The sequence below is a fragment of the Arachis duranensis genome, chromosome 2, assembly GCF_000817695.3.
Source record: "Arachis duranensis cultivar V14167 chromosome 2, aradu.V14167.gnm2.J7QH, whole genome shotgun sequence".
In the NCBI taxonomy this organism is placed as follows: domain Eukaryota; kingdom Viridiplantae; phylum Streptophyta; class Magnoliopsida; order Fabales; family Fabaceae; genus Arachis; species Arachis duranensis.
In genome coordinates, this window is record NC_029773.3 from 10,607,403 (window position 1) to 10,633,421 (window position 26,019).

Sequence of the window (26,019 nt, forward strand, 5' to 3'; positions counted from 1 at the left end):
AGGGAGAGAGAGAGGAGACGCGAGCCACTGCCGCCGCCTCGCAACCTCGCCGCCTATCTGCATCGCTTTCTGCTTCTGCATCTTGCTTCTGCTTTCTTGCTTTCCTGCTTTTTTGTTTCTGCTTTCTAGCTTAGTTTTTTGTTTCTGCTTCTTGGTTTGGTGTTGTTGTTGTTGTTTAGTGTTCTTGATGTTGGTGTTGGTGTTGGTTGGTGTTGGTGGTGGTGTTTGTGTTGGTGTTGGTGTTGGTGTTGGTGGTGGTGGTGCTAGTGGTGGTGTTGGTGGTGGTTGTGGTGGTAATGTTGGTGGCAATGGAAGTGGTGGGGTGAGGAAGGTGAAGAGGAGAATGATGATGATGAGGGTATTTTGGTCCAAGAATTCGAGAAAGGATGATTTTAATAACGAAAAAAGGTCGGGGATGATTTTGATTTTGACCCAAGACGTTAGAGACGAAAACAATACTTAACCCATTTGTAATTCCATTGACCGTAAATACAGGAATTTTCTTTGGGGAGAAACTGAATAAACGAAGAAGATCCACTTGTTAAGTTGGAAGAAAGTGGGTAGCAAAAGAAAAATGGAGGCTTGGGTGTTCACCATGCCCATGCTCCTAATAAGGCTTTCATGATGAAAGTTGGTTGGGGGCTCATTGAGAAGAAAGATGCCCGTGGACAAGGGTTTTGCGATCCAAATATGATAGAGGTGATGACATTATTCCTCGGGTAGAAAGAAAGCAAAGCAACTCGAACCTCTAGAAAGGAGTATGCGCTAATTGGGAGAATGTCACTAAAAATACCATTTGGCGGGTTGGCAATGGCAAAAAAATCAACTTTTGCAAATATAACTGGTCCCTGATTTAGGGAGTTTGGATATGCATGTTAATCAAGTAAGCAACAGAAGCATTGATTATTTTAGTAACCTTACGGATTTTCTCTTTGTTTTAGGGGATTGGGACGCTAACAAAATCAAAGATTGGCTCCCGGATGATGTAGTCAGCAAGATTGTTGCGATTCTCCCACCGTCCCCTTGGAAAGATAAAGACCAGATTGCGTGGGCTCTCACCTCGGATGGATGCTTCAAATTCAAATATGCTTACCAAGATATCCAGAATACCACTGTCATCTCCAGCAACATTTTCAGCCTTGTTTGGAGTTGAAAAGGTCCTGAACGAGTGCGTTTATTCCTTTGTCTTATTGCTCATGACTCCATTCTTACAAATGAGAAAAGGAAGAGGTGCCATCTTACCAATGATGATCGTTGCTCCCGTGTAGAAACGATGTTGAATCAACTCTCTATTTCATTCGAGACTGTTTTTTGCTAGGAACGTATGGCGAAACCTCCTACTTGCCGATCAGTTCCGACATTTTCTAAACTCTGATATGTTGAACTGGCTGCAAAGCAATATCTCAAAGAGATCAAAGTGGTCAGACCTATTTGGCATTGTAGCATCTCACCTTTGGTTTTGTTGTAATAAGCTTGTTTTTGAAAATATGTTGATTTCTTCCGCTACAGCTCTTATCCAGATTAAGGCTAGGCGTGAGAAATATCTACATTGCATGAATGTGCATTTGAGGCAGAAGCACAATAAGCCAACTGCTAGAACCCTTATCCGCTGACTCCCTCCTCATGAGAATGAAATTAAGCTTAATGTTGATGGCTTCTTTTTCGCTAACCAGAATAGTGCGGCATGCAGTGGAGTATTTAGAGATCACTTGGAGAAATATATCATTGGTTTCGCTTCCAACTTGGGTAGCTGTTAAATTATGCAGGCGAAAATGTGGGGGATTGTGTGCGGTCTCCAGATTGCCGTGGCCAAAAATTTCAAGCGGCTTCTTATTGAAATGGATTCTTCCTCTGTCCTTGAGTTTGTAAGAAATGGTTGTACTGCGCATCATTCTTATACATTGATTCTTACTGATATCAACATTCATGCCTAATGGCTTGATATTTCCGGATGGTCACATACCCTTAGAGAAGTAAATTATGTTGCGGATACGCTTGTTGAAAAGGGACATACCCTCCCCTTTGGCCTCCACATCTTTGATGTTCCTCCTCCCGATATTAGCTTAACTTTGGATTTGGACTATTTTGGCATTTTGTGCCCTAGAGGCTCTTAGCTCTGTTTAGTTGTTTTGTTTTTCTTCCTTGTTTGGGGTCTTTGACCCCCTAACTCATAAAAAAAAAAACTATTTGGTAATAAAAAACTTACATAATTAAGATGATCAAGATAATTAATAATGTGCAGTTTTGGACGATTAACTTCTTTTATTCTTGGTCTTCTTGGCATTGTTGATTTTTGTTTTCTCTCCTTGCAGCTGCCTCTTGTTGAATTTTGGCTTTGCAGCTTCAATGGAAGAAGAGAAGGGAGGATGTGGGGTTAGGTTTGCTGGAGAATAAAAGGTGAATAAGTGAGGCTGAAAGGGATGGGTGGGTGGAATATGTTGGTTTTGAAAGTGGGTCTACGAGCTAGGTTTCCTGCATTCGTGACGCGTGGCCGTTGGTACGCAAATCGGACAATCCGATTTGTGTACCCCCGAAGCCTGTAATCGGACCGTCCGATTACTCTCCCTGAAATTGGACCATCCGATTTCTTCATCGCAGCCACCACACCCCAGTGAAACACGTCAAACCCCATTCACCATTTTTTTAGTCTTGAATCCACATTCATCATTTATTTTAGGAAAAGTATAAGAAATTAAGTGTCTAACTAATCAAAAATTGAATAACTCAATTAATTATAATTATTTTAATTTATTTTATTAAATTATAATTTGAATAATTGACATTAATTGTTGATTTTGCAAAAATAGGATTGGTGTAATAATAAAAGCCATCAACAACGTCAATAACGCTCCCGTTTCTTTACTTTCTTTCTCCACACGGTGCTACCAATCATCCAACCCGTCGCTGCCTCCTTGGTTCTCCGCCACGTGTGCCGCCATTAGCGGTGCTGTTCATAAGCGTGGTGCAAGTGTTGTTCATGACTCGATCACATCACCGTTCTCCCGCAAGGACCATCACGCCGAGCTGTTCTTACACAAAGAAGCTGTTGTCACGGTGCAAAGCTTTCGACAGAGAGCATCATCAATGGCAACTCCTCCACTCGCGATGCGCGGCCTCCGTGGCTTCCTCCTCGCAACGCATCACTGCGAGTCCCCTGCCGTCCATGCAACGCCGTCTAAGACGTCGTTGCCAGCCACCCTGCGGTTTTTCTTCTTCTCCTCTTCCTATTTGGTTTTGAATGATTTTTTTAACTAGTTTTTTATGTTTCTTTTTCCTAAATTTTGGATGATTCTTTTTATTAGTTTTGGATAATTTTTTTCCTATATTTTGTATGTTTTTTTCTTAGGATATGGATGATTTTTTTTCCTATGTTTTGTATTTTTTTTAAGATTTGAATTATATTTTATCTTATGTTTTGGTATTTTTTCTTTTAGAGTTTGGACATTTTTTTAGAAAGAGAAATTTTGATTTGCATAATAAATAATAAATGATGAATTAGAATAAGAAAAGGTAATTAATAATCATTAATTTTATGTCTTTTAAAAAATAAAATTTAAATAATCACTAATTAATAACAATTAATTAATATAGAGTGAAGTATAAAAACACTTTTTGGGCCACTAAGAGTTAATTACTACCCCAATCTATCCTAATTCCACAATCATCATTTTTTTTTTGGTGAAATACCCTTACAAACACACACATCCCTTCCCTTTCTCAATGAGTTCCACAATCATCATTTATAATCTCCTTTCTTCCTTTTTGGGCCTTGGACCTCTCACTGGATCCAAAAAAAAACCCCTAAGGAACTTGTTCCTCCTCTCCCTGTCTCTGTTCGTCTGTTCCGCTGCACCGGAGACGCTACTTCCTCCGCCGTTCATTGTGCCTCCATCACGGCAGCGCCGCTCTTTGTCCTCTAGCTGGTTTCCATCCGTTTATGGTTGCCGCTGGTTGTTCGCCGCCCTTTACTATCGTCAGTCGTCGCCTTTCGTTGTTGATCCTTCGCAGGTAGGTCTTCCCCCATGCATCTTTTTTTTTTTTTCATTTCCGACAGTAATTCTGTTTTCAGGCGGATTCGACCGGTTTAACTGTGAACCGGCAGCAATTACGGTCCAGTTTTTCCCCAAAACCGTTTCTCTAAAACCGGAAGAGAACCGTCGAACCGGCCGGAAACGGTTGAACCGGACAGAGAACCGCCGGTTTAAAAGAAACGGCGTCGTTTTTGCCGAATTTGCTTACTTTCACTCTTCGTTCTAAAGCTCCTTCGTTTCTTTCTCCCTTTCTCCCTCCGTTTCTTTCATTCACAGAAACTCCGCCAAAAAACCCTAGCACGGTAAGCCTACACCACCGCCGCCGCAAGGAGTGGCATGCTGCCGCCGTCCGTCCGTCTATCTAGCTTCCCTCGTGCTCCAAGTCTTCAACCCCCGTTCGCTGTCACCAATCGCAGCTGCTTCCTCGAGCTCGGCGTCCGTCGTCTTTGTCTGCTCAGCCGCGCTTCCGCCGCCGTTGGTTGCCGTTAACGTTCGCGTCTTCGTTCAGCCGTCGTCTTCGTTCGCGTTCTTCGCCGTTCAAGTTTGCTCGGCGTTCACCGTTCGCGTTCACTCGCCGTTCACCGTTCGCGTTCACTCGCCGTTCACCGTTCGGGTTCGCGTTCGTCTGGAAGCCACGTTGCCCTGCTTCAAACTCTGCGACCAACCCGCGCGCTCCACCTAGCCGTCGAACTGCTCTCTTTTGTCGCCGCCGTGAGTTCCCTAAACCCACCACCAGACAATACACTCACACAACACCAATACTCTGCTTGAAACTCTGCAACTTCTTATTTCTATTACAATAAGTAACTATTTGATTTGGCAGTGGTTTGGATTTTTTTCATAGACTGAATTAAAGTATACAATAGTTATGTTCTCTTCTCTATCACATTGATACTAAGCTTTGAATTCTCTTATTTCATTTCAAGTTTACCGCACTCAACATGTTTGATGAAATGCTTTAACCATATTTCGGGTTGGTTTTTATCATATCTAGCTTTTAGAAACTTAGTAAGTTGATTGCATGTGAAATTAGAATAATTGGATCTTAGTAATTAGGAAATTTTAGCTGCACAAATAGCATCTTTGTAGAAAACATATTAGCATGATGATTCCACTTGCATTAGTGTTCTTCTGGTAAATTTTAACAGTTAGTGTGAACTTGTTAATTTGCTAATTGTTCTTGTGTTGTTGTTCTGTTGCTCTTCTGTTATTTTTATTTTATTTTTTGTTGTTGTGTAGAAAACATATTAGCATGATGATTCCACTTGCATTAGTGTTCTTCGGGTAAATTTTAACTGTTAGTGTGAACTTGTTAATTTGCTAATTGTTAGGTTTCTACGATTTAATTTGTTGGATTTTCTATTTAGGTCTTGTTCTTGTTTATTTGCTAAATTGTTGTTGTGTATTTATTGTTGTCTTTGAGATTCTTGCTGGATATTGGTGATCATTGATTTATTATATGCTTCATGTTTTCATTGTTTACTTCTTCTGAAGGAAAAAAAAAAATTCTGTTTTCATTGTTTTGTTGATTGTTTGTTTTGTTTCAGAAATTAATTTTTGTGATCAATGCTCAAACTCTAAATGCTGTTCTGTTGGTTTTGCAGTGTTTGTTTTGTTTCAAAATTCAATTTTTTGTTATCAATGCTCAAACTCTGAATGTTGTTCTTCTGTTTTTGTTTTGTTTCATAAATCAATATTTTGTGATCAATGCTCAAACTCTGAATGTTGTTCTGCTGTTTTTGTTGTTTCAGAAATCAATTTTTTGTGATTAATGCTCCTACTCTGAATGTTGTTCTGTTTTGTTTTAAGGCTGAGTTTAGAAGAGGTGATTGATTTGAGTGTTGTTTTGTTTTTGTTTTAAAGCTGTGTGTTGTGTTAAATTTTCATTTTGTAGGAAATTCTGAGGTATATAAGAATTAAGAAGGAAGACTATTTTAACGGTATTATTCTGTTGATTCTGGTATGCTACAAGCTTGAACATAGAATTGAAGAGTGAAACCCTTTATTATTTTATCATTGGCCTATTTTTGGCATTGCATATCATTGTAGTTTGTTTATTCATAGAACTAGTTGTTTATGATCCCTTTTTGAAGTAAAAAAATGCAGTAGAAGAGTGTTTAGAACCAGTTGCTTTATTCATTGAATTTTTATAGAATCAGGTGTTTATTATAAAACGGTTTTTTCGGTTGAACTGGTTGAACAAATGAACTAGTGAACCAGTAACTAGATTGGTTCAATGACTGGTCCGGTTTTCTGAACCTTGGTTTTAAAAAATTTCAATGGGATGAACGTGATCTTTTGTGATTACTGTCAAAACTAATAACTGGTTCCGAAATTGAGATTTGTTGTTGTACTGTTGTTGCTTGTTGCAGATTTTTTTCCCTTTCATGCTAATTAGGCTGCTGATTTTGTTCCAATTTTCAACTCCATATTTTTTCAGTCCTCTAAATTTTGTTATTATGCATTGAGATTTTTTTGTTGACGTACTGTATAATAGATGCAAAAAGTTTCATTACCAAAGTGACAATTGGTGTGCTACATCTTCAAGTACTGTTCAAATGTAAAAATTCTGAGTTTAAAATTTCAATTCTTAAACGACAAAGTGTTAGTTTTTCTATTAAGAGTGTTAAATTTTTTAGGTTAAAATTGTTAATTTTGAGTTAATAATAATTAGGTGCATTTTTGGAAAATTATTTGATACTCATGGGAATATCAGGGTCTACACAACATTGGAATCTTCATTCCCGGACATACTTTGCAAGATTTCTGTGAAAGTTAATCCACCTATCACCAAACTATTCCCATCACTTCTCTTTTCCAAATTTCTTCAAAACACATACACATCCACCTCTCCCATCACTGCTACTACCCCCTTTGCCTCTGCCTCTCTCGTATGTATCGTCAACCGTAGGTAATAATATTAAATCTGTCATGAAATGGTAACCAATGAGATGGAGATAGTTCAATGTTAATCATAAATGCTGTTTATTATGTTTGGTTTTTCGGATATGCAAATTACGATTTTAGTTTACAGAGATTTAATTTAATTAATGTTTGACTTTGAAAATTTGACAGTAACAAATGCTGGGACTCTCATATGGAGAAATACTTCTGTTGATTGGAGTCACTGCTGCTGTAATTGGTTGGTTCATGCTGCTGGTCTTATTTTCTCTTTACTGTATGATGATTTTGATTGTAGGAATTTGAAAATTGTTTCTCTGACAAATTGATGTGTAATAGGCCCAAAAGATTTGCCAATCATAGCCAGAACAGCTGGGAGGCTAGCTGGTCGCGCTGTTGGATATGTACAATTGGCTCGCGGCCAATTTGACAGCGTTATGCAGCAAACCCAAGCTCGCCAGGTACTCCTCATGAGGTTACCAAACTCTCGAGTGAAAACTCGTAAACTCTTATGGGCATATACGTTTAGGTCCGATATCAAGTTTACAATTTTACAAGTAAAACTCTGACGCATTTGCTAGTTGAGTTTTATAATTCATGTTTACCTAAACTCTACAAGTTTAGATGTATGGAGTTTGGTCACATTGACTCTCCTTTCTCCAATCTAGAGCTATAACTAGCATTTACTAGATTTGTTATGTGCTACATTTGGTTTCTCACAATAATCTGGAGAAAGTTAAACCAGTGGAGGAGGTAATTTCAGAACCAGAATAATAATAAAAAAGAGGGAAAATAAAAAGAAAGAAAGAAAGAAAGAAAAATCTGTCCCTTAAGTGTAGATGGGGATTGTGATTTCATGCTTGATATTTACTTTGAATTTCTTAATAATACAAGAGTAGTGCAAAAGTTAGGCGCATATTTAAATTGTATTGAAGAATTTGAGTAATCATCCCACAGCTTGGTAATGGCATTCAATGAGCAAAAACTAAATTCTATTGTGTTCACCTGTTTTGTCGTTAGGTTCACAAGGAACTGCAGGACACAATGGCACAGCTCGATGCTATTCGTCATGAAATTAGAAGTATATCACTCATAAATCCCGGCCCTATGACCCGCGGGCTTGTGGATAATCCTGACCAGACATCTATTCCAAATGGTATTGTTTTTTAAAATTTTTCTGTTTTGGATCGTAGTTTAGTATTCTAAAATTGTACTGATTTGCTAAAATTCTGCGCAATCTTGTTATCTTCTGTCGTCGATGATTAGGCACCAAAAAAACCGAAGACGTTGGAGAGGATAAGTTCATACCCCCTGCTACCACTAACTCAACACCCACTGTTATCAAGGTTATATTGAACACAAACAGAACTTGAAATAAACTATATGCTGCATCAGGAAAATGTGCTTACATGGTATCTAATATTTTCCAGGATTCACCTTTGTTGGCCTCATCAAATTCATGCAACATGCAAAGTCAAGCAACGACATATGCCCGATTGGCAGAGTCTGCTATCATCAGGAACAGTTTAGCTGCAAGTAGTACTGAACCCCAGAAGATTAAACCTGAACTGCAGCATACTGTCTTGCCAATTTCCGCTGAAAGCGCTGGACTCTTACCAAATCGTAGCGGTAACTTTTAGTTGTTGCTAGATTTTGTTAGTTTGTTTCTATGGTTAGCTAAAATATTTACAGTTTGTGCATAATGTATTGGGGGTTGTCTGATGATTATCTCATCCTATCCATGTTAGATCCCGTACATATATGCGTATGTGTACAGCCACTGGAGTGGATACTTTCAAGAGTATACAATCAGTGGTGAAAATCCACGCTTGACATGGTCAAGTGGATTTTCTAATTGATAAACTCTTTAACGGTTTATCTGTAAAGTCGTACATTCGGTTGGAGCCTAAACTGATGAACTTGTAAGAGTTTACAAGTTAACTTGAGAGTTTAATAACTTTGTATGGACCAATTGGGGATGCATTGAATGCCTTTTGTTCATTGTCTCATTGTTTGTTATTTGTCAATGATTTGAGTGGCTAATGATTGCTCTTTATCCCAATTAATTTTTTCGTTCATTTTTCTTTAATTATTATTATCATGGTTCACTTTCATGTGTAGTTTTGTTATAGAATGATATCTGAAACAAACTTTTTGGTTGTATTGGCAGCTGATGTGAAAGGATCCGACATAGTTCTAGAAGCAATCGTGGAGGCAGAAGTAGCTCACAATGCCAAGGAATTCTTTTCACAACCCCAAAATCAAACATGATTGATATCTTATGGTAATGTTACATTTCACTTTTCTAATATCTTCAACGTTAGTTGTTTGTTCTTTGTAGCATTTGTAATTGATTTACTTGTAAATAAAAAATCGTATGTAATCCAGTAGATTTCATTTACCAACATGAGGTAGATCAGGTTGATCGAGTGACACGCTAGTGTTTCTTTTTTTGGGTTTTGTTTTTCTCCCAGTGGCTTCAATTAAGAATGGAAAAAAGTTGTGTTAGCAGAGATAGTTGGTCTCAAGTAGGATTAGTCGGTTTTCTGACATTTGGTTTGCATTTTTATTTTTAATTTTTTCATAATTTTGTGAAGGAAAAAAAAAGGTTGAAATCAATGGTGTTCATTCTTTGCATTCTTATTGTAGCTGTCCCTTCGATTATTTTTTAATGCACAACCACCAATGGAGTACACAACGAGTAAGATGAACAAGAATATAACATTGATTATAGTTACTAGTTACTACCTTCCAATCTTTCTTAAGATCTTCTATTAATCCAACCTTAACATAGAATATTTGGATCATTACTCCAAGCATCACAGTCAGAATTGCTATAAGTTGTATTAGTTGCCTTGATCCAAACATTAGAACCTACATTCATCCGATGACTTACAACATGACTAAAAAATGACAGTCCGGTGTACAAGTATCCTCCGTTAACGTAGGATACAAGAAATGACCGCATTCAAAAGGTATAATGTATGTAGTCTAACTTGATAATTATATTGGTAGTTGTTTTTATTGTTTGAATTCGTGACTTTAAGGTCACACGGAGATAACTTAACTGTTGTTCTAGTTCCAGGTTTTTCCTTTAACTTACAACATGACCAAAAAAATAAAAATTCAAAATTAGTTAAATAGCAATGTTCAACCTATTCATTTGTTATATATATATAATTAACGGCTACTGTATCATGTAATAAAAAAAAAATCAGTGTATAGTTTTCGGTCAAACATTATTTTTCTTTCTAATATAGTAATGTTTGAAGGTAGTTTAAGTTTGTCTAAACCATTTTATTTTATTTTCCTTAATTTTAACGTTTGTCATACATATTTTGTGCTAATATTTGGTTTGGGAATATCTAGAATCTCATGTTTGACTTTAATTTTATTCTTTGATTCATATTTTAAGTAAAGAAAAAATTTATTTATTTTTTACTAATATTACAAATTAATTTAAAAAAAAAATTGTAGCCGGATATTTTAGTTTCAACCAATTTTAATTATTTAATATATAAAATATTGTATTCGGGTAGATAAATTAGTGGGTTAGTACTTAATATTGTTGGATTTTTTATTTATAAATAAAATCAATATTTTATATACGAGTTAATAGTCAAAATCGTCTTTGAAAGATACTCTGATATCTATTTTTGTCTCCGAAAGATAAATTTAATCAAAATCGTCTTCGAAAGATTTAAAATTAATCACGTTAGTCTCTTCGTCTATTATGTCACAAACAACGTTAATTTTGTTGAGGTGGCACGTTAATTTTTTTTTTTGTCTTTTTGGTTATGGACTGTTAAGCTCAAAAAACAAAAATAGAACCTTAACTATCCAAAATTCGACCTACTTGTACCTGTCCCGAAAATCCCTCTTCAACCCATTTGAGTAGCTTCGAGCCTCCATTTCCGTCCTGCTGCAACACAACCCCCCCAAAGATGTGAGTTGTTTCCCAATGCATTCGATGGTAGGTATTATGCTTGATAACTGGTCGTTTGCTCCAGTTCTCTCTAACTGACTTTCATGAACGGTGAAACTGCAATCAATCCATCACTTTTCTTCAACTTTCTAAGCTTAGGAACATATTCCTTATGAGCAAAATGGGGTGTCCCCACCACAGTGATTGAGGAACCTACTGCTAGCCCGCAAGGTAGAAACATCAAGCCATCTCTCTTCTACAATTCATCCCCAGTCATTAATATCCAAGGACAGGACTCAGGCTTTCCTTCAATGAGAGAGTTCTCTCTGGACTCCACGTCATCAACTGTGTCTAATTCTCCCCAAGCTTTCAGCCCCAATGTCCATGCCTCATCTGTCATTCTCTCAAGAACAGAAAATTTGTTTGTCCTATTCATTTGCCACATGATTCTTCCAGTAATCCTGCCATACTTCTGAGGAACACGCTCCACGGATTCACCACCATGTTCTTTCTCCTTCAGTGAAACTTTGTTGGGTCTCAAGGGATTATCTTTGTCCATGCTATCCTCTAGCCTCTAGTGAAGTGAATCTCGATAAACAGAACTAACAAAAGGCTTGCTCAACTCTGAACCTTCGGAGCCACCAATAGCAGCAGCACCATCCAATCCATCATAAATCTCATCCCCACTTATCATTGACACAATCTTCAGAATTTGAGAAAACTTGCACGAAATGAAAACCAAATATAACACCCCCAACAGCAAACAAAAATTGGGACAACCTAAACCTCCTCGAATTGGAAGGGTTCAGTTTTCTGCCTCTTCATAGTCTTCAAAATCAACAAACCAAAGAAAAAACGATACAATCTACACTACAGCAAGTTATCAACTACAACAATACCTTACACTGCAGATGTCTGATGCGAATAAAACCATAAAGAACTACATCAACATGAGGAAGCACGCAAACGGCAACAAAGCTGTAATTTTGAAAGCAAACCTCAAGTCCAAAATTTCCGCTAAAAGGGCAACGAATTGGATTGGGGTGGAAAGCGAGCACTATACCATTGAAGCGACGGTGGCAGCAGCTGTGGAGCAGGGGCTCTAAGACGCTTGATAGGTGGCAGAGGTTGGCGTTCAGGCAAGGCGTGGTATCTCTGCAACATCCGGCGACGACAGTGGTGGTTACTGGAGACGCTGCGCAGCGTGAAGCTTGAAGAATCACCATTTGCGGGGGTTGTGTTGCAGCGACGAGAATGGAGGCTCGAAACTACTCAAATGAGTTGAGGAGGGATTTTCGGGGCGGGTATGGGTGGGTCAGGTTATGGGTAGTTAGGGTTCTGTTTCTATTTTTTTGGGCTTAACAGCTCATGACCAAAAAGACAAAAAAAATTAACGTGCCACATCAACAAAATTAATGTTGCTAGTGACAGAATAGACGGAGGGATTAACGTGATTAATTTTAAATCTTTCGAGGACAATTTTGATTAAATTTATCTTTTGGGGACGAGAATGGAGATCGGGGTATCTTTGAGGGACGATTTTGACTATTAACTCTTTTATATACCATTCAGGGACGATTTTGACTATTAACTCTTTTATATGCCAATATACATATCACTCATTGCCATTATATATTTTGAGGGGTTAAAAATCAAATTCGTCCCTAAAAGATCACTTATTCTTTAAATTAGTCCTCAAAAATTTTTTTTAGTCATATTAGTCCTGAAAAGATAAAATGTCAGTCAAATTGATCTTTCCGTTAATTAGAAGATGATGTGTCACGTTAAGTGCCACGTGGCATGATGACGTGGTAGGTTAATGCCACATGTCACAAGATGATTGATTGACGTGTCAAGTCAGTGACACCTAACACGTCATGTGTCACTTAACATGTAAATAAGTTATTTATAATTAAAATAGTCCCTAAAAATCTAGACGTAAGTTATTTTCATCTCTAAAATTTAAAAAATTAATCAAATTAGTCTTTATATAATTTTTTTATTCATAATATTAAATTAATTTTTTTATAGTACTAATTTTAATATTATTTTTTAGACCTTAATAAATAAAATTCTCTTTACATAAAATAATAAAAAAAATTAAATTATCATAAAATTATTTTGTCATTTGTATTTTAAAATATTAAAACTAGTTATATACTAAAAGTTTTAATATTTTAGATTTCACTAAATAAATATAGTAATTATTTTAAATATTTTAATCTTTTAGATTTCACTAAATAAATATAGTAATTATTTTTAAAAGATTATATTAAAATTTAATTATTTTTATTATTTTATGTAAAGAGAATTTTGTTTATTAAGGTTTAAAAAATAATATTAAAATTAATATTATTAAAAAATATTTTAAATTTAATATTATGAAGAAAAAATAAAAAAATTATATAAGGACTAATTTGATTAATTTTTAAAATTTTAGAGATGAAAATGACTTATGTCTAAACGTTCAAGAATTATTTTGATTATAAATTACTTTTTTACATGTCAAGTAACACGTCAATCAATCATCTTGTGACACGTGACATTAACCTATCATGTCATTATGTCACGTGACACGTCATCATCTAACTGAATGACCAATTTGACTTATCTTTTATCTTTTAAGGACTAATATGATTAAAAAAATTTTTTAAGAACTAATTTAAAAATGCGTAATATTTCAGAGACAAATTTGAGTATTAACCTATATTTTGAGTATATAGGATAGAAGATAAATAAGCATGAAAATCGGGTACTGTGTATTTAAAATGTGTAACACTTAATATTTTTAAAATTGAAATAGTCTTTAATATTTTTTAAAATCATTCCTAATATTATAACAAAAATGTTATTTGAACACTAAAATTAACTATTATGTATTTGTCAAATTAGTCTTACATTTACTACACATTCAAATTTTTTGGCAACCAACTTGGTCCAAGTTCACCAAAAATTAGTTTTATTAGTAAAAGCGTGAATACATGCTCCAACTATCCCGCTAATGTAAACGTTCGTATCTCGCATTCTTCTTTCTCCTTCTCCTCCTTCTTCTTCTCCTTGTTCTTCGCGTTCCTCCTTCTTCTTCATGTTCCTTCTTCTTCACGTTCCTTCATCTTCTTCATTGCGTGTTTTTTCTTTATCATCGTTCTTTTATTGCTGTTGTTCTTACTGCATTTTTTTTCTTTTTCCCCTTCTTCTTAGTGATTTTGTAGCATTATGTGTTTCTTTTTTTTTTCTTTGTTTGATTTGTTCTTATTTTTATTTTTGTTTAGAGAATAAAACAAGAAAAATCATGAGAAGGCAAAACTAGGAGAAGATAAATAAGAAAAGAAGATGATGATGATAATGATGAAAAAGAAAGTGAGGAAATTTTGAGTTATGCAAAATTTATCAGGAAATAACATCGAAATTTTTTAACCTACATAGAAGTTTCTCAATTTTCACACCAAAATTTCTTAACCGTAATACAAATTCTTGTTAAAATGGTGAAATAAGAATTAAGAGCAACATATTGATAATTTTTTTAGATTTAAAATTTACATGCATGTGTTTTTATGGTTGATTGAATCTTATTTGTGTGCTTGTTCTAAACTGAGTCTGTTTGTATGTCATCATCATTAAGTAATTTCAGTGTATTCTGGATTTAAATAAGGTGTATTTGGTCTGTTCTTATTTTAAATTGAGTTTGTTTGTGTGTCGTAATTATTAAATAATTTCGGTGCATTCTGTATTGAATAAGGTGAACTTAGTCTCATTAACTTGGATTTAGTGTAATTAGTTCATGCAAGATAATTGTAGTACTTTTAGTGTCATTTAAGCCATATTGATGATTTTTTTGGATTTAAAATTTACATGCATGTATTTTTATAGATGATTGAATCTAGTTTGTGTGCGTGTTTTGAATTAAGTTTGCTTGTGTGTCGTCATTATTAAGTAATTTCAGTGTATTTTGAATTTAAATAAGATGTATTTGGTCTGTGCTTGTTTGAGTTTGTTTGTGTGTCGTCATTATTAAGTAATTTTGTTGCATTCCAAATTTGATCTGTTATACATATAAAAGAAGACGATGATAATAACAATAACAACAACGATAACAATGATAATGATGGAGAAGGAGAAGAAAAAAGAAAGAGAAAATCGAAGAAATTCAAATGAGAAAAGGAAGAGGAAGAGGAGGAGAAGGAGGTAATGGATTGGTGGTGATGACAATGGCGATAATGAAAGAGAAAGATGAAAAAAAAAGGAAGAGGTTCAGAGGAAAAGAAAAAGTAAGATGAAAAAAAAAAGGAGCAGGAGGAGGTAAGTATTTTGTTTGGTTGTAGAGTTTTACTCATTAAATACATATATAGTTTAACTAATTTTTAATATATATTTTGTATTTATTGTACAAAAAATTTACATTTTAATATGTATTTTAATGTGATAGTTAATTTTAATGTACACCTGTTATTAGAGATGTTCAAGACTTGTCCTGCCCGAAGCTCGGCCCGAAGCTGAGATATATTTTGTTGGGTTCGAATTTTTATTTTTTATCTGGTGTTATCTTTGAGTCAGATTCAGATTTTGATTCGAGCCACCCGATGCAAAGTTATAACATTTATTAAATTTATTTTTTAAAAATAACATTTTATTATTTTAATATATAAAATTTAAAAATTTATATAGGCTAATGTTTCATTGGGTCGATTCGGTTTAATTCAATTTTTTTTTTGGATCACTTCAGGTCGAATCAAAATTAATCCTTTACTTTTTTAAGACCGAATTTGAGTCTACTTAAATCAAATCCAGCCCAATCCATGAAGACCCCTATCTATCATAATCGATAGTATAATTATGCTTTTAAATGAGAACTTTTTTTATCCCAAACATTAATTTTTAGATCAAGTTATCTCGATAAAAATAAATAAATAAATAAATAAATCCTCCCTCCTCCTTATCAATCCTGTGCCGCTTCTAATAATCGTCATCTTGTTCTTCTAATTTTTTATTTTTTTTTTTGGGGACTATCTTGTTCTTCTATTCCATAGAAAAACTTAATTGTGAAGGCTATAAAAAATTAAAAAGTGATGATATATTTGCTCCTTTCTCGATTTTTTTTTTAAATGTCAGAGATAATGGGTGGACTAGTAAATTTCCCAAAAATGTAGTCCCTTTTAGGAAAACAAAGGGGGCAAAAATGAAATATAATTTTCTAAAAATCACCTTTTTATTTATTCACTTTTTAACCACGATAAAGCCAAACAGACCCTTCTCTCTCCTTACTTCATGTAGCTTCAACTTACCCGAGTCAGAACCCATAACTCGTTAGCTTCAACTCAGAACTCGACTCGCTCGAGTCCAAAAGAAACCCATCTCGCTCTCTCATGGCCAATCGCCATCCTTCCGAGGCTCCCGCCGCCGACGACTTCCTCGAGCAAATCCTCGGCCTCCCGAACTTCGCCTCCGCCGACTCTACCCTCGCCGGAGGAACCGGCGCCTCCTCTCTCGCCGCCGCCGCCGCAGCTGCAGCTGCTGCTTCTCCAGCGGCGCCGATGATGCTTCAGCTAAGCTCTGACGACGCCTCCGCCGCGTACCTCGTCGGAGCCACCGCAGGTGGTGGTTTCCACCCGCCTCCGGTGTACGAGCTTGGGCTGAGCCTGGAGCAAGGGAATGGAGGAGGGTTCTTGAAGCCTGAGGATGCTTCTGGAAGTGGAAAACGGTTTCGTGACGACGTTGTTGATGGAAGAGCTAAGAATGTAACAATCATTTTCTCTTCTTTCTCTTAATTTTTAGAAAATTAGTGAAATTCTATTTCTAGAAATATTTGTTTATTTATTTTCTTTGTGTGCGCGAGCATTTGTTGCTTTTTGTTTCTGTAGTGTGTTGAAAATTGATACTGAGAATGAGAGTGAGGTTAGTGCTTCAATGATTTCAAATTCAGTATAATATGGTAGTTTGCTTTATACTTTGAGTAAACAAAAAGAATTCATGTTTTTGTTTATGCTTTCTTTTTTTTTGTTTTTGGTCCATGCGATTTATTTTGTTGTATTTTATCTCTGAGATTTGAGAGGGTTTATAGCTTTGGTGTATCTAGCTTTATAGTGTAGAAACAGGGTGAGCCTTGGCATGGGTATGTAGGTTCATTCTTCTCAGACACCACTATATAGGAGCTTCATGCACTGGCTTGGAGAATAAGACTTGAGAGTTAAGTTTAGCGAGGGGTAAGAAAGGTGATGATCTTATTTGATGAATTTGGTTTTTGTATTTTGTTCGATGGCAGTGGCTGAACTGATAAGGAAGGAGGGTTTTAATTTCTTGTCTTGTGTCTAACAAGTAACAAGTGAGAATTTGTTGGTGGCATGGGAGTTGGTGTTCATAGAGAAATGAAAGATGTAAAGGGAATGTTATTGCAGAAAATAGAAGATGGAAAGTTATGTTGAGCATTGTTTATATGTGAATATGCTAGGTGTTTCCTCGGTTTCGGCTTTATGCTAACTTACTAAGCCTATATAGTAGTGAAAGAAATTAGAGAACATTTAGTTTGGATTTAATAGAATCAACACCCAAGTGTTGAATGGTACTTTTTCTGCAAAAATTGAATCTCAGAAATAAGACTCTTCAACATGCTGATGTAGTGGTACGTTTCTTGGGCATGCTTTTGTTGATGCTGACTTGCTATAGGGTCAACGAGTGCTCATATTCAAATTTTTGTACTTGGTGTCTGGATCTTCGTTGTGGTACTTTAGTTGGCGTATATAGCCTTTTAACATAATGCAGGAAGGGTTCGAGATGAAGATGAGTGTATTATGACTGTAAGATGGGAGCTCAATCTTAATACATTACTAAAACCCTGTTAAAATTGTTCTCATGGAAGTGATTTAACATTCTGCAAATATGATACATTTAAAACTCAGCTATTCAGGTCTGGGGTTTGTGGTTAGGGTCGTTTTCTTTGGGTCTTTTAACCTCAGGTCTAAAATTATAGGACACATAATATGCTTGGTTTTGGCTTGGTCTTGTATAAAATGCTTTCTTCTATGCTTTTTTCTTCCCCCTACTTCCAAAACAAAAGCAATTCTTGGTGTTCTTTTGCAGGTTTTCCATGGGCAGCCCATGCCTACAACTGTTCCCGCTGCTCCACATCCACCAGGAATGCGCCCTCGGGTGCGGGCTCGTAGAGGTCAGGCTACAGATCCACACAGCATAGCTGAAAGGGTGAGCTTCTGGATATTTAAAAAACATACTCTGCTGTTATGAAGATCTATTTATTTAGTTTTTGGTTGGGATGGTGTTTTCATTTAACTCTAGGGAGAAAATTGCTTTTGTTAATTCCTCAATCAGTTATTTTTCTTCATCGTTCATGTTACCAGCTGCGCAGAGAAAGAATAGCTGAAAGGATCAGGGCCTTGCAAGAACTGGTTCCCAGTGTTAACAAGGTATAGACTACTCAATACTGTCATTTTATTGGACTCTGTAATTTTGCATCATCATCAATAAAATTTAGTTCTTTGAGTTTTGACTGATTTCTGTTTCAATGTATTGTAATGTTGAACACAATTTTCATTTCTTGCTTGAGTAGAACATAATGACCTATATTGGCACTGTTTGTGTCTGTCTTTGGCAATATGAACGTGTTTGTAGACTTCTTTGAATGTAAAAGTTTCTTGAAACATAATGCTTCAATATATGAATATGTAAATTGCTGGGCGATCTAGGAGCATCCGTTGTTTTTCCCCTCATGTTATTTACTAATAAGATAGTGAATACATTGTACATTTTACATGATAGCACAATATAGTTAATCAAGGAAAACTGCTTCTATCAAAGGGGTTTAAGAGGAAAAATGTTTACCAATGTTCTGCTTAGATGTGAAGTCTAGGGTGCTTGAAAAACGAAATAAGTCTCTTCCCAATTTCAAGATATAATGAAACTTATTTTTTTAAGTTGTGGTTCTGCAGTATTCCCCCTGACTTCCTGCACCTGCTGTTGTCTAATTATTTCATTGTTTCTGATGTTAGCTTATGTGTGCTTTGTTCAGACAGATAGAGCTGCTATGCTGGATGAAATTGTGGATTACGTCAAGTTCTTAAGGCTTCAAGTGAAGGTTATTGCCCTTGTGACACTCATCAGATTTCTACAGTTATTTTTGCTATATATCTGTCTGTTCTTATTAGGTCTCAATTTCTAATTAATTACTGCTTATAATGGGAGTTGTTGACTCAGTTGGAGTTTCTCAATGGAAGTATGATTTCCCATATTTTTGTTAGTTGTAAACCCTTTTTCTTCTACAAACATGATAAGAACTTCATGGATTTCTCTAGCCATCACTGGGAGTAGATATTGCTATTTGAATATGACAAATTATAGTGAAATCAAAGCTCCTAATAGGATACAATTTTGAATTTTTCACCGATTTGAAACTACAAGTGCAAAAGACGTTGCGTAATTGTTTATTCATTGGGTTTTTCAGGTCTTGAGCATGAGTAGGCTGGGCGGTGCCGGTGCAGTGGCTCCATTAGTAACCGACATCCCATTATCATCAGTCGAGGTAAGTGTTATGACAAATGTGTAGTTTGCAAAATTTCACTTTCCTGAACGACTCATCAAATTTAGTACCTTGATCAGGAAGAAGGCGGCGAGGGAAGAAACCAACCAGCTTGGGAGAAGTGGTCAAATGATGGCACAGAAAGGCAAGTAGCTAAGCTAATGGAAGAAAATGTCGGCACTGCCATGCAGTTCCTTCAATCAAAAGCACTCTGCATCATGCCAATCTCACTAGCTTCAGCAATATACCAGTCACAACCACCAGACACCTCTAGCATAGTAAAGCCAGAAACTAACCCTCCTTCATAGACACATATAACTAAGTCATGGGGTTCCCTAGGGATTCTTGAATGATCGCAAGTTTACCACCTCATGTTTATACAAACTTACAATAAAGTCGATCCTACCACTTCATTTAAGGGGAAAAGGACAAACAAGTTCCTAATCTTTTATCATGAAGACAAATAAATCCTTCACTAAATTAAACTTCTGTAAATGGGAGACACGTAAGTCCCTCTAGGGATGGTTTGAATTTGTATAGAGGGACTTATGTGTCTCCCGTTTACAAAGGCCAAGAACCAAGAACTTATTCGTAATTAAATTTGGTAAGAGAATTATTTATCTTCGGAATAAAAGGCTAGGGATTTATTATCATTTTCTCATATTTAAGATATACTCATAGTTTATGGATCCCCATCACTGTGTTGTGAGTGTGTGTAAATATGAGCCTGTGAACTTATGCTCATATAAGAATTCTAGGGGGTTTGCCCCCATCAAGTGGTGCCCCTCGGGCCTACCCTACATTGCTGGGACCCAAGACCCAAGAGTCATTTGTCTGTTCCAAATCCCATCCTTAATTTTAGTCATTGGTTCCATCAAGTTGCAATCAAAGTCAGATGCCATAGTCTTTTTTTCACCTTTCTTTTACCTTTGTTAAATACAGGGTTCTATGTCAAATGCATTAAAAAAATAGAAGCAGGCCCCATCTTGTCTTGCTAGGTTTTCAATTAAAGGGAAGAAAATGTCGAAAGCTTTCTCTTTATGTTTTTGTATCCATGGGTGGGTGTTAGTGGAACATGATGGAAGCACTTTTTTATAGTGGGGGCTTAATATTTTTTTGGTTAGTGGGTAGTGGGACCTTGTAAAAGGCTTAGAGTGGTGTGTATATTTTAATTAGTGATGTAACCTTAGAGAATTTGAAAATTGTAGAGATGAAATGGATAATGAGTTGCTTTAAGAATGCTGGTTCTTGCAAGTCCAATAGAAAATGATGATGCTTTTTTGTTTGTGACTTGTTTATTCTAAAATAATTGGTCTTCTTATCTATTGGTGTAAGCACAAGTTTGTGGGTGCTCTCTTCACCTAATCTTTATCAGTAAGTTGTAACCTTATGCAACTATAAAGTGACAATAACATTCCATTTTGGTATATATTTCATTCTTGAATATCTAATGACTATGATTTATGAATACCCAATACCAATTTGCCATCGGTTTCTATAATCTATCATAACCTACTAAAATCATTCTTTGCTAATAATAGGTGGGAATGAACTATTCATGTTTATTCTAATGTCAACATTCCTTCAATGTAACTCTCAACTTACCAGACAAGTCATGTCCTAACATGGCACTAAAATGTAGTCCTACGATGTGAAACCATTCATCCTATGCCTTTTGACCTTACAGTCACACCAACATTATTACATGTATGAAAAATGAAGTCACCCCTAATAACAATCACCTTTCATACTTCATGACCCCACTTTCATCCTCCCATTTTGGTTTAGTGTTCAAATAACTAAATAATTTTTTAGAGGAATCAAAGTTAGGGAAATTAGAGTAAGATTATTACTACCAACATTTGTTATGATAAATAATTAAATACTATACGTGATACAACATTAATTCTGGCTTTAAAATTACATTTGGTTGGTAAACCAAATAGGCACGAAATAAGGACTAATACTTTTGGTAAAGGGTGCATAAAGCTTCTTTGGAAAAAGGCACTTTCAAATTTTCGTCATGTTCCCATTTTTTATTATTAAAATACTAATACTCTTTTAAAAAATATGTGTACACAAGAAATTAGCTATGAATATATTTATTTATAACTACATGTACTTTATACAAGTGTTTTTTCTTTAAATACATGATAGATGGATTCAAAATTTTAAATTTTTAATATAAAACATGAATTCATAATACAATGTTTTATTTATTAAAATTGTCAGCACAATAGATTAACTTATTCAAGATCGTAATCTCAAAAGATCTTAACTACTTGTTCTATGAATACTTATCAGAAAACTTTAAATATATAAAATTTTAGCTCTTTTGGATTAAGTTAGTAAAACTCATATATATAATAAAAAATACAAATTCAATAGAGATTATTTCTCCTCTTATTAATCTATTCACTTTAAAAATTCTTTTTTCAGTCAAAATACCTTAAGCTAATAGGTTGAAAAAATCAAGATTTTATGTGAAATAAAAAAAAAAGTAAATTAAGTACGTAAAACGTAAAATTTTAACAAAATTTAAATCGTAAAATTGTCAAATATAGTAAAAATTTTGCAAAATGATTGAATCATTTAAAATGATGATATTGAAAGATTTTAAAAACTAAATCAAGATTCTAGTTACTAATAAACTTAACTTCACAAGAAATAGAAATAGAAAAGAGTACATCATGGTCTGCTATGCAACAAGCCACAACACAAACTTTAATGAGGAATAATAAGGCCCATAATTAGATTGGGCTAATAAATTAATGAAAATGGGCCTAAGCCCAAATATCTTTCTTGCCAAAAAAACTGAGCGTCTTTCTTCATTCAGCATTTCCCTTATCAAGAGCTATGCACAGTCAGAGTTTCTCAGTCACAGCAACAAAATGATGGCGTTGTTGCAACAACCATCTTCATCATCAACGTCATGCACCAGCTTCAGTAACCTTCTCATAGTTCCCAATTCAAAACCTAAAACGCAGCGTTTAACTCAGTTCCAATGCAAGAAGATGAGCAAACCAATTTCGCTCAAGTGTTCCTATTCCCCTTACTCAATGGAGCAGCAAACTCAGCAATCGCAGTCACAGTCACACGTGGCGTGCCCTAAGCCATCGGAGATTCAGTGGAAGAAGGAGCTATGCAACTCCGTCAGCCTCATCGGCGTCGTCGCCGCACCGGTGGAGATCAAGAACTTCCCCTCCGGCAAGGTTCTCGCATGGACCCGCCTCGCCGTTAAGAAGAACGCCACCCAGACTTCATGGTAACTATCTTCGAAACCGGATTTTTATTCATTCATTCATTCATTTTTTCTTGTGAAATTATATTATGCATTTGCTTCAATGGAAGGAACACAATTCTCTTGTTTCTTTTGGAGAAATTAGTCTTAGGGTTTGGAAGTGATAAATTTGTGTTAGCCATTGGAATAATATTTGAGTCGTCTTTCGTGGATTCATAATATGCTTGTATCAGATTAGGCTACTCTTTATTCGAAAATGGACGACTAGTTAGTGTTTGGTGATCGATGAGGGACGGATTTGTGCAGTGTGGGATGAATTCGTCATATTCAAATTCTATAGGAGATTGAGAGGTTACTACATGCATAAATTCTTGTTAGAGAGGACTTGTATGAGTTTGTTACATCTGTTTGGTCTAGTGCTCAAATTTAGTAAGAATACATGGATATTTTTTTCCCCCCTTGAGACTAATAGTATAGGAGCTAAGAATGTGCGAGAGATTATTAGTACATGGCATGAGGGTCGCATCCGATAAGGTCTTAAAGTAGATGTATGCAGCTGTTGTTAAATGCTAAGCAGAGAGACTGCTTCTAGAATTTGAACGTTTGACCTTCAAGTTACAAAATAGAAGGTTTACCTTCAAGGGTCGCACGATGAAACTAAGGATTAGAAGCTTAGTCGGACAGTTAGTATTGATACTAAGCGACCTCAGAGCTATAGTAATCTTTTTGTGTCAATGTAGAGATGTGCTAGTGTGTATAATGTCTGTTTGGTTTCCCTTGTTTGTTTTTGATTTATTTTATTTGATTGTTTTGTTCTTGTGTGTGCACTCAATGTCTTTATGTTTTTTGCTTTTCTTTTGCAAGCACCTTTTATTATTGCATTGCATTCCATTTCTTGTTATTTTTGCTTTTCACAAAGTTTATATTTTTATTCTCTTTAGTAAGCACCTTTGGGTTCTACTGGATTGTATAACCAACCCCTTGTTATTATTCTCTTTTTTTTTTGTCATCCACCTTCTTTTCTGGTTTTTCTAATGAAATTTTGTTTTAGAGAATGTCAAATGATTTGAAAATTTGAGTTTTATCTTAATACCACAGCAAACTCCTCATTTTGTGCTGACTTAAAATAAAAGTGTCTTTCTCAAAGAAGCTTGTTTTTGTAATCAGGATTAATTTGACGTTCTGGGATGAGCTGGCCCATGCTGCTTTTCATCATGTACAGAAAGGCCATCAAATTTACGTCTCTGGTCGTTTGGTGACGGATACAGTTGAAAGTGATGAAGGGAAGCAACAAACCTACTACAAGGTTTTTGTAATTACCGATGAATAGTTTACTTTTGTAATTTTGTTTTCTCGCTGCTGTCTGCAAGTGCATCACTGTTATGTTCTCTCAGGTGGTTGCTCAGCAACTGAATTTCATTGAAGGGAATTTCTCGCCAGGATCCTCACATGATCAAGACTCCGATTACACGACGTCTGGTATGACTTCTACTCTGAGGAATATAATGCTAACCTCAGGACGATTTGTTTTTCACCAAGATGACATTGACTATCTTCTGCTATTATCTCAGGTAAAAAAGCAAGTTATCCGGCAACGAATACTGGTTCTGTAGTTGAGTTATGGCAAGCATTCTTTGCTAGCCCAGGGGAGTGGTGGGACAATAGGAAAAACAAGGTAAGTTTTCAATTTTAATATAGAAAAGTTGAATATTTGGTTGTGCTATTCCCTTTTAGCATTATGGATAAGTATTGTGTGCTGGCCATTGTTTCTTGTTTTTGGAGTTGCTTTGCCCGGGCACCCATACATTATCAAATTTACTTTGGCTTTACTGATTTATTGATTTCGTTTATTTTAAAGCACAAAAGTTTAAGGATAGATGAAAGCATCTGGTTCCAAGTCCATGGCATGTATTAGGTCTTATTGAGATTCAAATAATAGTCATAATTAATCTGATTGATTTCATAAGCTCCTTTCATTCTCATGTCCTTACAGTTTTTCATGCTTTCCATTTTAGCATGAAGAGCATGAAGCGTCAGTTATTGCATTGAACCATAACAAAGGGAAAAATCCCAACATTTGGCAGCTTTGGATTATATTTAGTAGATCAAATCTAATTAACAATTCAATTCCTCAACTGTGGCTGAACCAACTCATGGAACACCCCTCTGAATTCTTTTTATAGCCATGTCTAACTTGCTTCTTAAAGTAGTTTCATTTTTTTCGAAGTCATCATGAATTTGTTACGCTTTATATGTTAAAATATATACATTTAAAATTGCAGAGGAACCCAAAAGGCCCTGATTTTAAGCACAAAGATACAGGCGAAGCTCTGTGGGTCGATGGCAGATACAATCCACCATGGGTCAAGTCCCAACTCGAAATATTGGATTCGAGAATGGGATCCCTATCGGGTCACAACTCTAGGATGCCTGTAGATATGGTGACTGCAGATGAGATGTTTTCTTTCTGAAGGTTCACTGAATCCTTGTCGGAACCAAAATTCAATGTCAACTGTGGAACTTCTTTGTACAGTTTCCAATTTACCCACAAATTTTTATTCTTTTTCATGTGGCCGTTGTTTGTAATCTGTGGTGGTAATTGGTAAATCAACCGGGATGATCATAGTCGATACTGAATTTTGCATGTATACTTAATTATATAGTACTATCTTCTGAATCTTCATAGGGAGAATTATCCAAGTTTCTTTTATTGTGATAGCTACACTCAATGACGGAGAGGCTGATTGTTTCATTGCTAGCATTTTGGATAATATCTTGTATGGTTTAATGGCATTTGAGAACTTACAATGGGAATCTATTTGACCAAACCTGATATTTTTTAACAGAAGATTTGATTAATAAAGCAGCTACATTAGTTGGTCAATGGAATAGAGTCAATAACCTATACAATATTAGAATCCAGAAGGAAAGTGTAATATAAGCACAGTTATCTAGTTATCATTGTACTTTTTATTTATTTATCATCATTGGATAGAGTGTAGACTCTAATTATATTGGGATTCACATTTATTTTGATTTTTCATGGTATCTCACAAAGCCGTTGGTGAGTGGGTTGCTGTGTGTACAAAGCCGGATTGTCCATTTAATCGATGGAGGGATGGATGGATATTATGTTAACTTAGTATAATGATTATTTTCATGTAACATTTATTGTTTAGGATTGTGAAGGTGTTAGGCAAACCAAACTCCAACTTCGGTGGAGGGGAAGTTGATTGATCTGAATCATGTGTCTACGTCATTGAAATGGTGAAAAATGGAAGAATCCAATGAGGCAACAACTCAAAATTATTAAAGCAAAGCTAGTATCTAGGATAATGACTAAAGGGTTCATGCATCTCTTGTCTATTTTTGGATTGATGAGTTTAGGACGTTACCA

At 35.5% G+C, this 26,019-nt stretch overlaps 3 protein-coding genes across 6 annotated transcripts; all 3 read left to right on the plus strand.

Annotated features, from left to right (window-relative positions):
* Positions 1–3,759: 3,759 nt before the first annotated feature.
* Positions 3,760–9,551, plus strand: LOC107473470 (uncharacterized). Of its 4 annotated transcripts, none has more exons than XM_052257688.1 (8): positions 3,760–4,008; positions 4,308–4,742; positions 7,107–7,173; positions 7,272–7,393; positions 7,953–8,088; positions 8,199–8,278; positions 8,363–8,561; positions 9,103–9,551. In XM_052257688.1, exons 3-8 carry the CDS (start codon positions 7,113–7,115, stop codon positions 9,201–9,203), a joined length of 699 nt encoding a protein of 232 aa, XP_052113648.1. In that variant the 5' UTR covers positions 3,760–4,008; positions 4,308–4,742; positions 7,107–7,112; the 3' UTR covers positions 9,204–9,551. The 4 variants fall into 4 exon arrangements, with proteins under 4 accessions (XP_052113648.1, XP_052113649.1, XP_015948519.1 ...); XM_052257689.1 differs by lacking the exon at positions 3,760–4,008 and adding an exon at positions 4,855–4,895 and having other exon boundaries at positions 4,257–4,742; positions 7,105–7,173; XM_016093033.3 differs by lacking the exon at positions 3,760–4,008 and adding an exon at positions 5,926–5,971 and having other exon boundaries at positions 4,257–4,742.
* Positions 9,552–16,095: 6,544 nt separating this feature from the next.
* LOC107473468 (transcription factor UNE12) lies at positions 16,096–20,671 on the plus strand. The gene is made up of 6 exons (XM_016093030.3): positions 16,096–16,592; positions 17,932–18,051; positions 18,207–18,272; positions 18,875–18,940; positions 19,307–19,384; positions 19,462–20,671. The coding sequence occupies exons 1-6, from the start codon at positions 16,221–16,223 to the stop codon at positions 19,687–19,689; spliced, it is 930 nt and encodes a 309-aa protein (XP_015948516.1). The 5' UTR covers positions 16,096–16,220; the 3' UTR covers positions 19,690–20,671.
* A 1,557-nt stretch (positions 20,672–22,228) lies between these two features.
* Positions 22,229–25,393, plus strand: LOC107473469 (protein OSB1, mitochondrial). The gene is made up of 5 exons (XM_016093031.3): positions 22,229–22,646; positions 23,790–23,928; positions 24,017–24,101; positions 24,194–24,297; positions 24,905–25,393. The coding sequence occupies exons 1-5, from the start codon at positions 22,273–22,275 to the stop codon at positions 25,091–25,093; spliced, it is 891 nt and encodes a 296-aa protein (XP_015948517.3). The 5' UTR covers positions 22,229–22,272; the 3' UTR covers positions 25,094–25,393.
* The last annotated feature ends 626 nt before the right edge of the window (positions 25,394–26,019 follow it).

What these genes read in the sequence shown, in the direction of transcription:
- LOC107473470 (XM_052257688.1), top strand. Translation starts at nt 7,113, where the DNA reads ATGCTGGGACTCTCATATGGAGAAATACTTCTGTTGATTGGAGTCACT. An exon ending in CCAGACATCTATTCCAAATG is followed by an intron (nt 8,089 to 8,198) that starts GTATTGTTTTTT and finishes GTCGATGATTAG; the next exon opens with GCACCAAAAAAACCGAAGAC. An exon ending in CAACACCCACTGTTATCAAG is followed by an intron (nt 8,279 to 8,362) that starts GTTATATTGAAC and finishes AATATTTTCCAG; the next exon opens with GATTCACCTTTGTTGGCCTC.
- LOC107473468 (XM_016093030.3), top strand. Translation starts at nt 16,221, where the DNA reads ATGGCCAATCGCCATCCTTCCGAGGCTCCCGCCGCCGACGACTTCCTC. An exon ending in TTGATGGAAGAGCTAAGAAT is followed by an intron (nt 16,593 to 17,931) that starts GTAACAATCATT and finishes GTTCTTTTGCAG; the next exon opens with GTTTTCCATGGGCAGCCCAT. An exon ending in TCCCATTATCATCAGTCGAG is followed by an intron (nt 19,385 to 19,461) that starts GTAAGTGTTATG and finishes TACCTTGATCAG; the next exon opens with GAAGAAGGCGGCGAGGGAAG.
- LOC107473469 (XM_016093031.3), top strand. Translation starts at nt 22,273, where the DNA reads ATGATGGCGTTGTTGCAACAACCATCTTCATCATCAACGTCATGCACC. An exon ending in AACGCCACCCAGACTTCATG is followed by an intron (nt 22,647 to 23,789) that starts GTAACTATCTTC and finishes TTTTGTAATCAG; the next exon opens with GATTAATTTGACGTTCTGGG. An exon ending in CTCCGATTACACGACGTCTG is followed by an intron (nt 24,102 to 24,193) that starts GTATGACTTCTA and finishes CTATTATCTCAG; the next exon opens with GTAAAAAAGCAAGTTATCCG.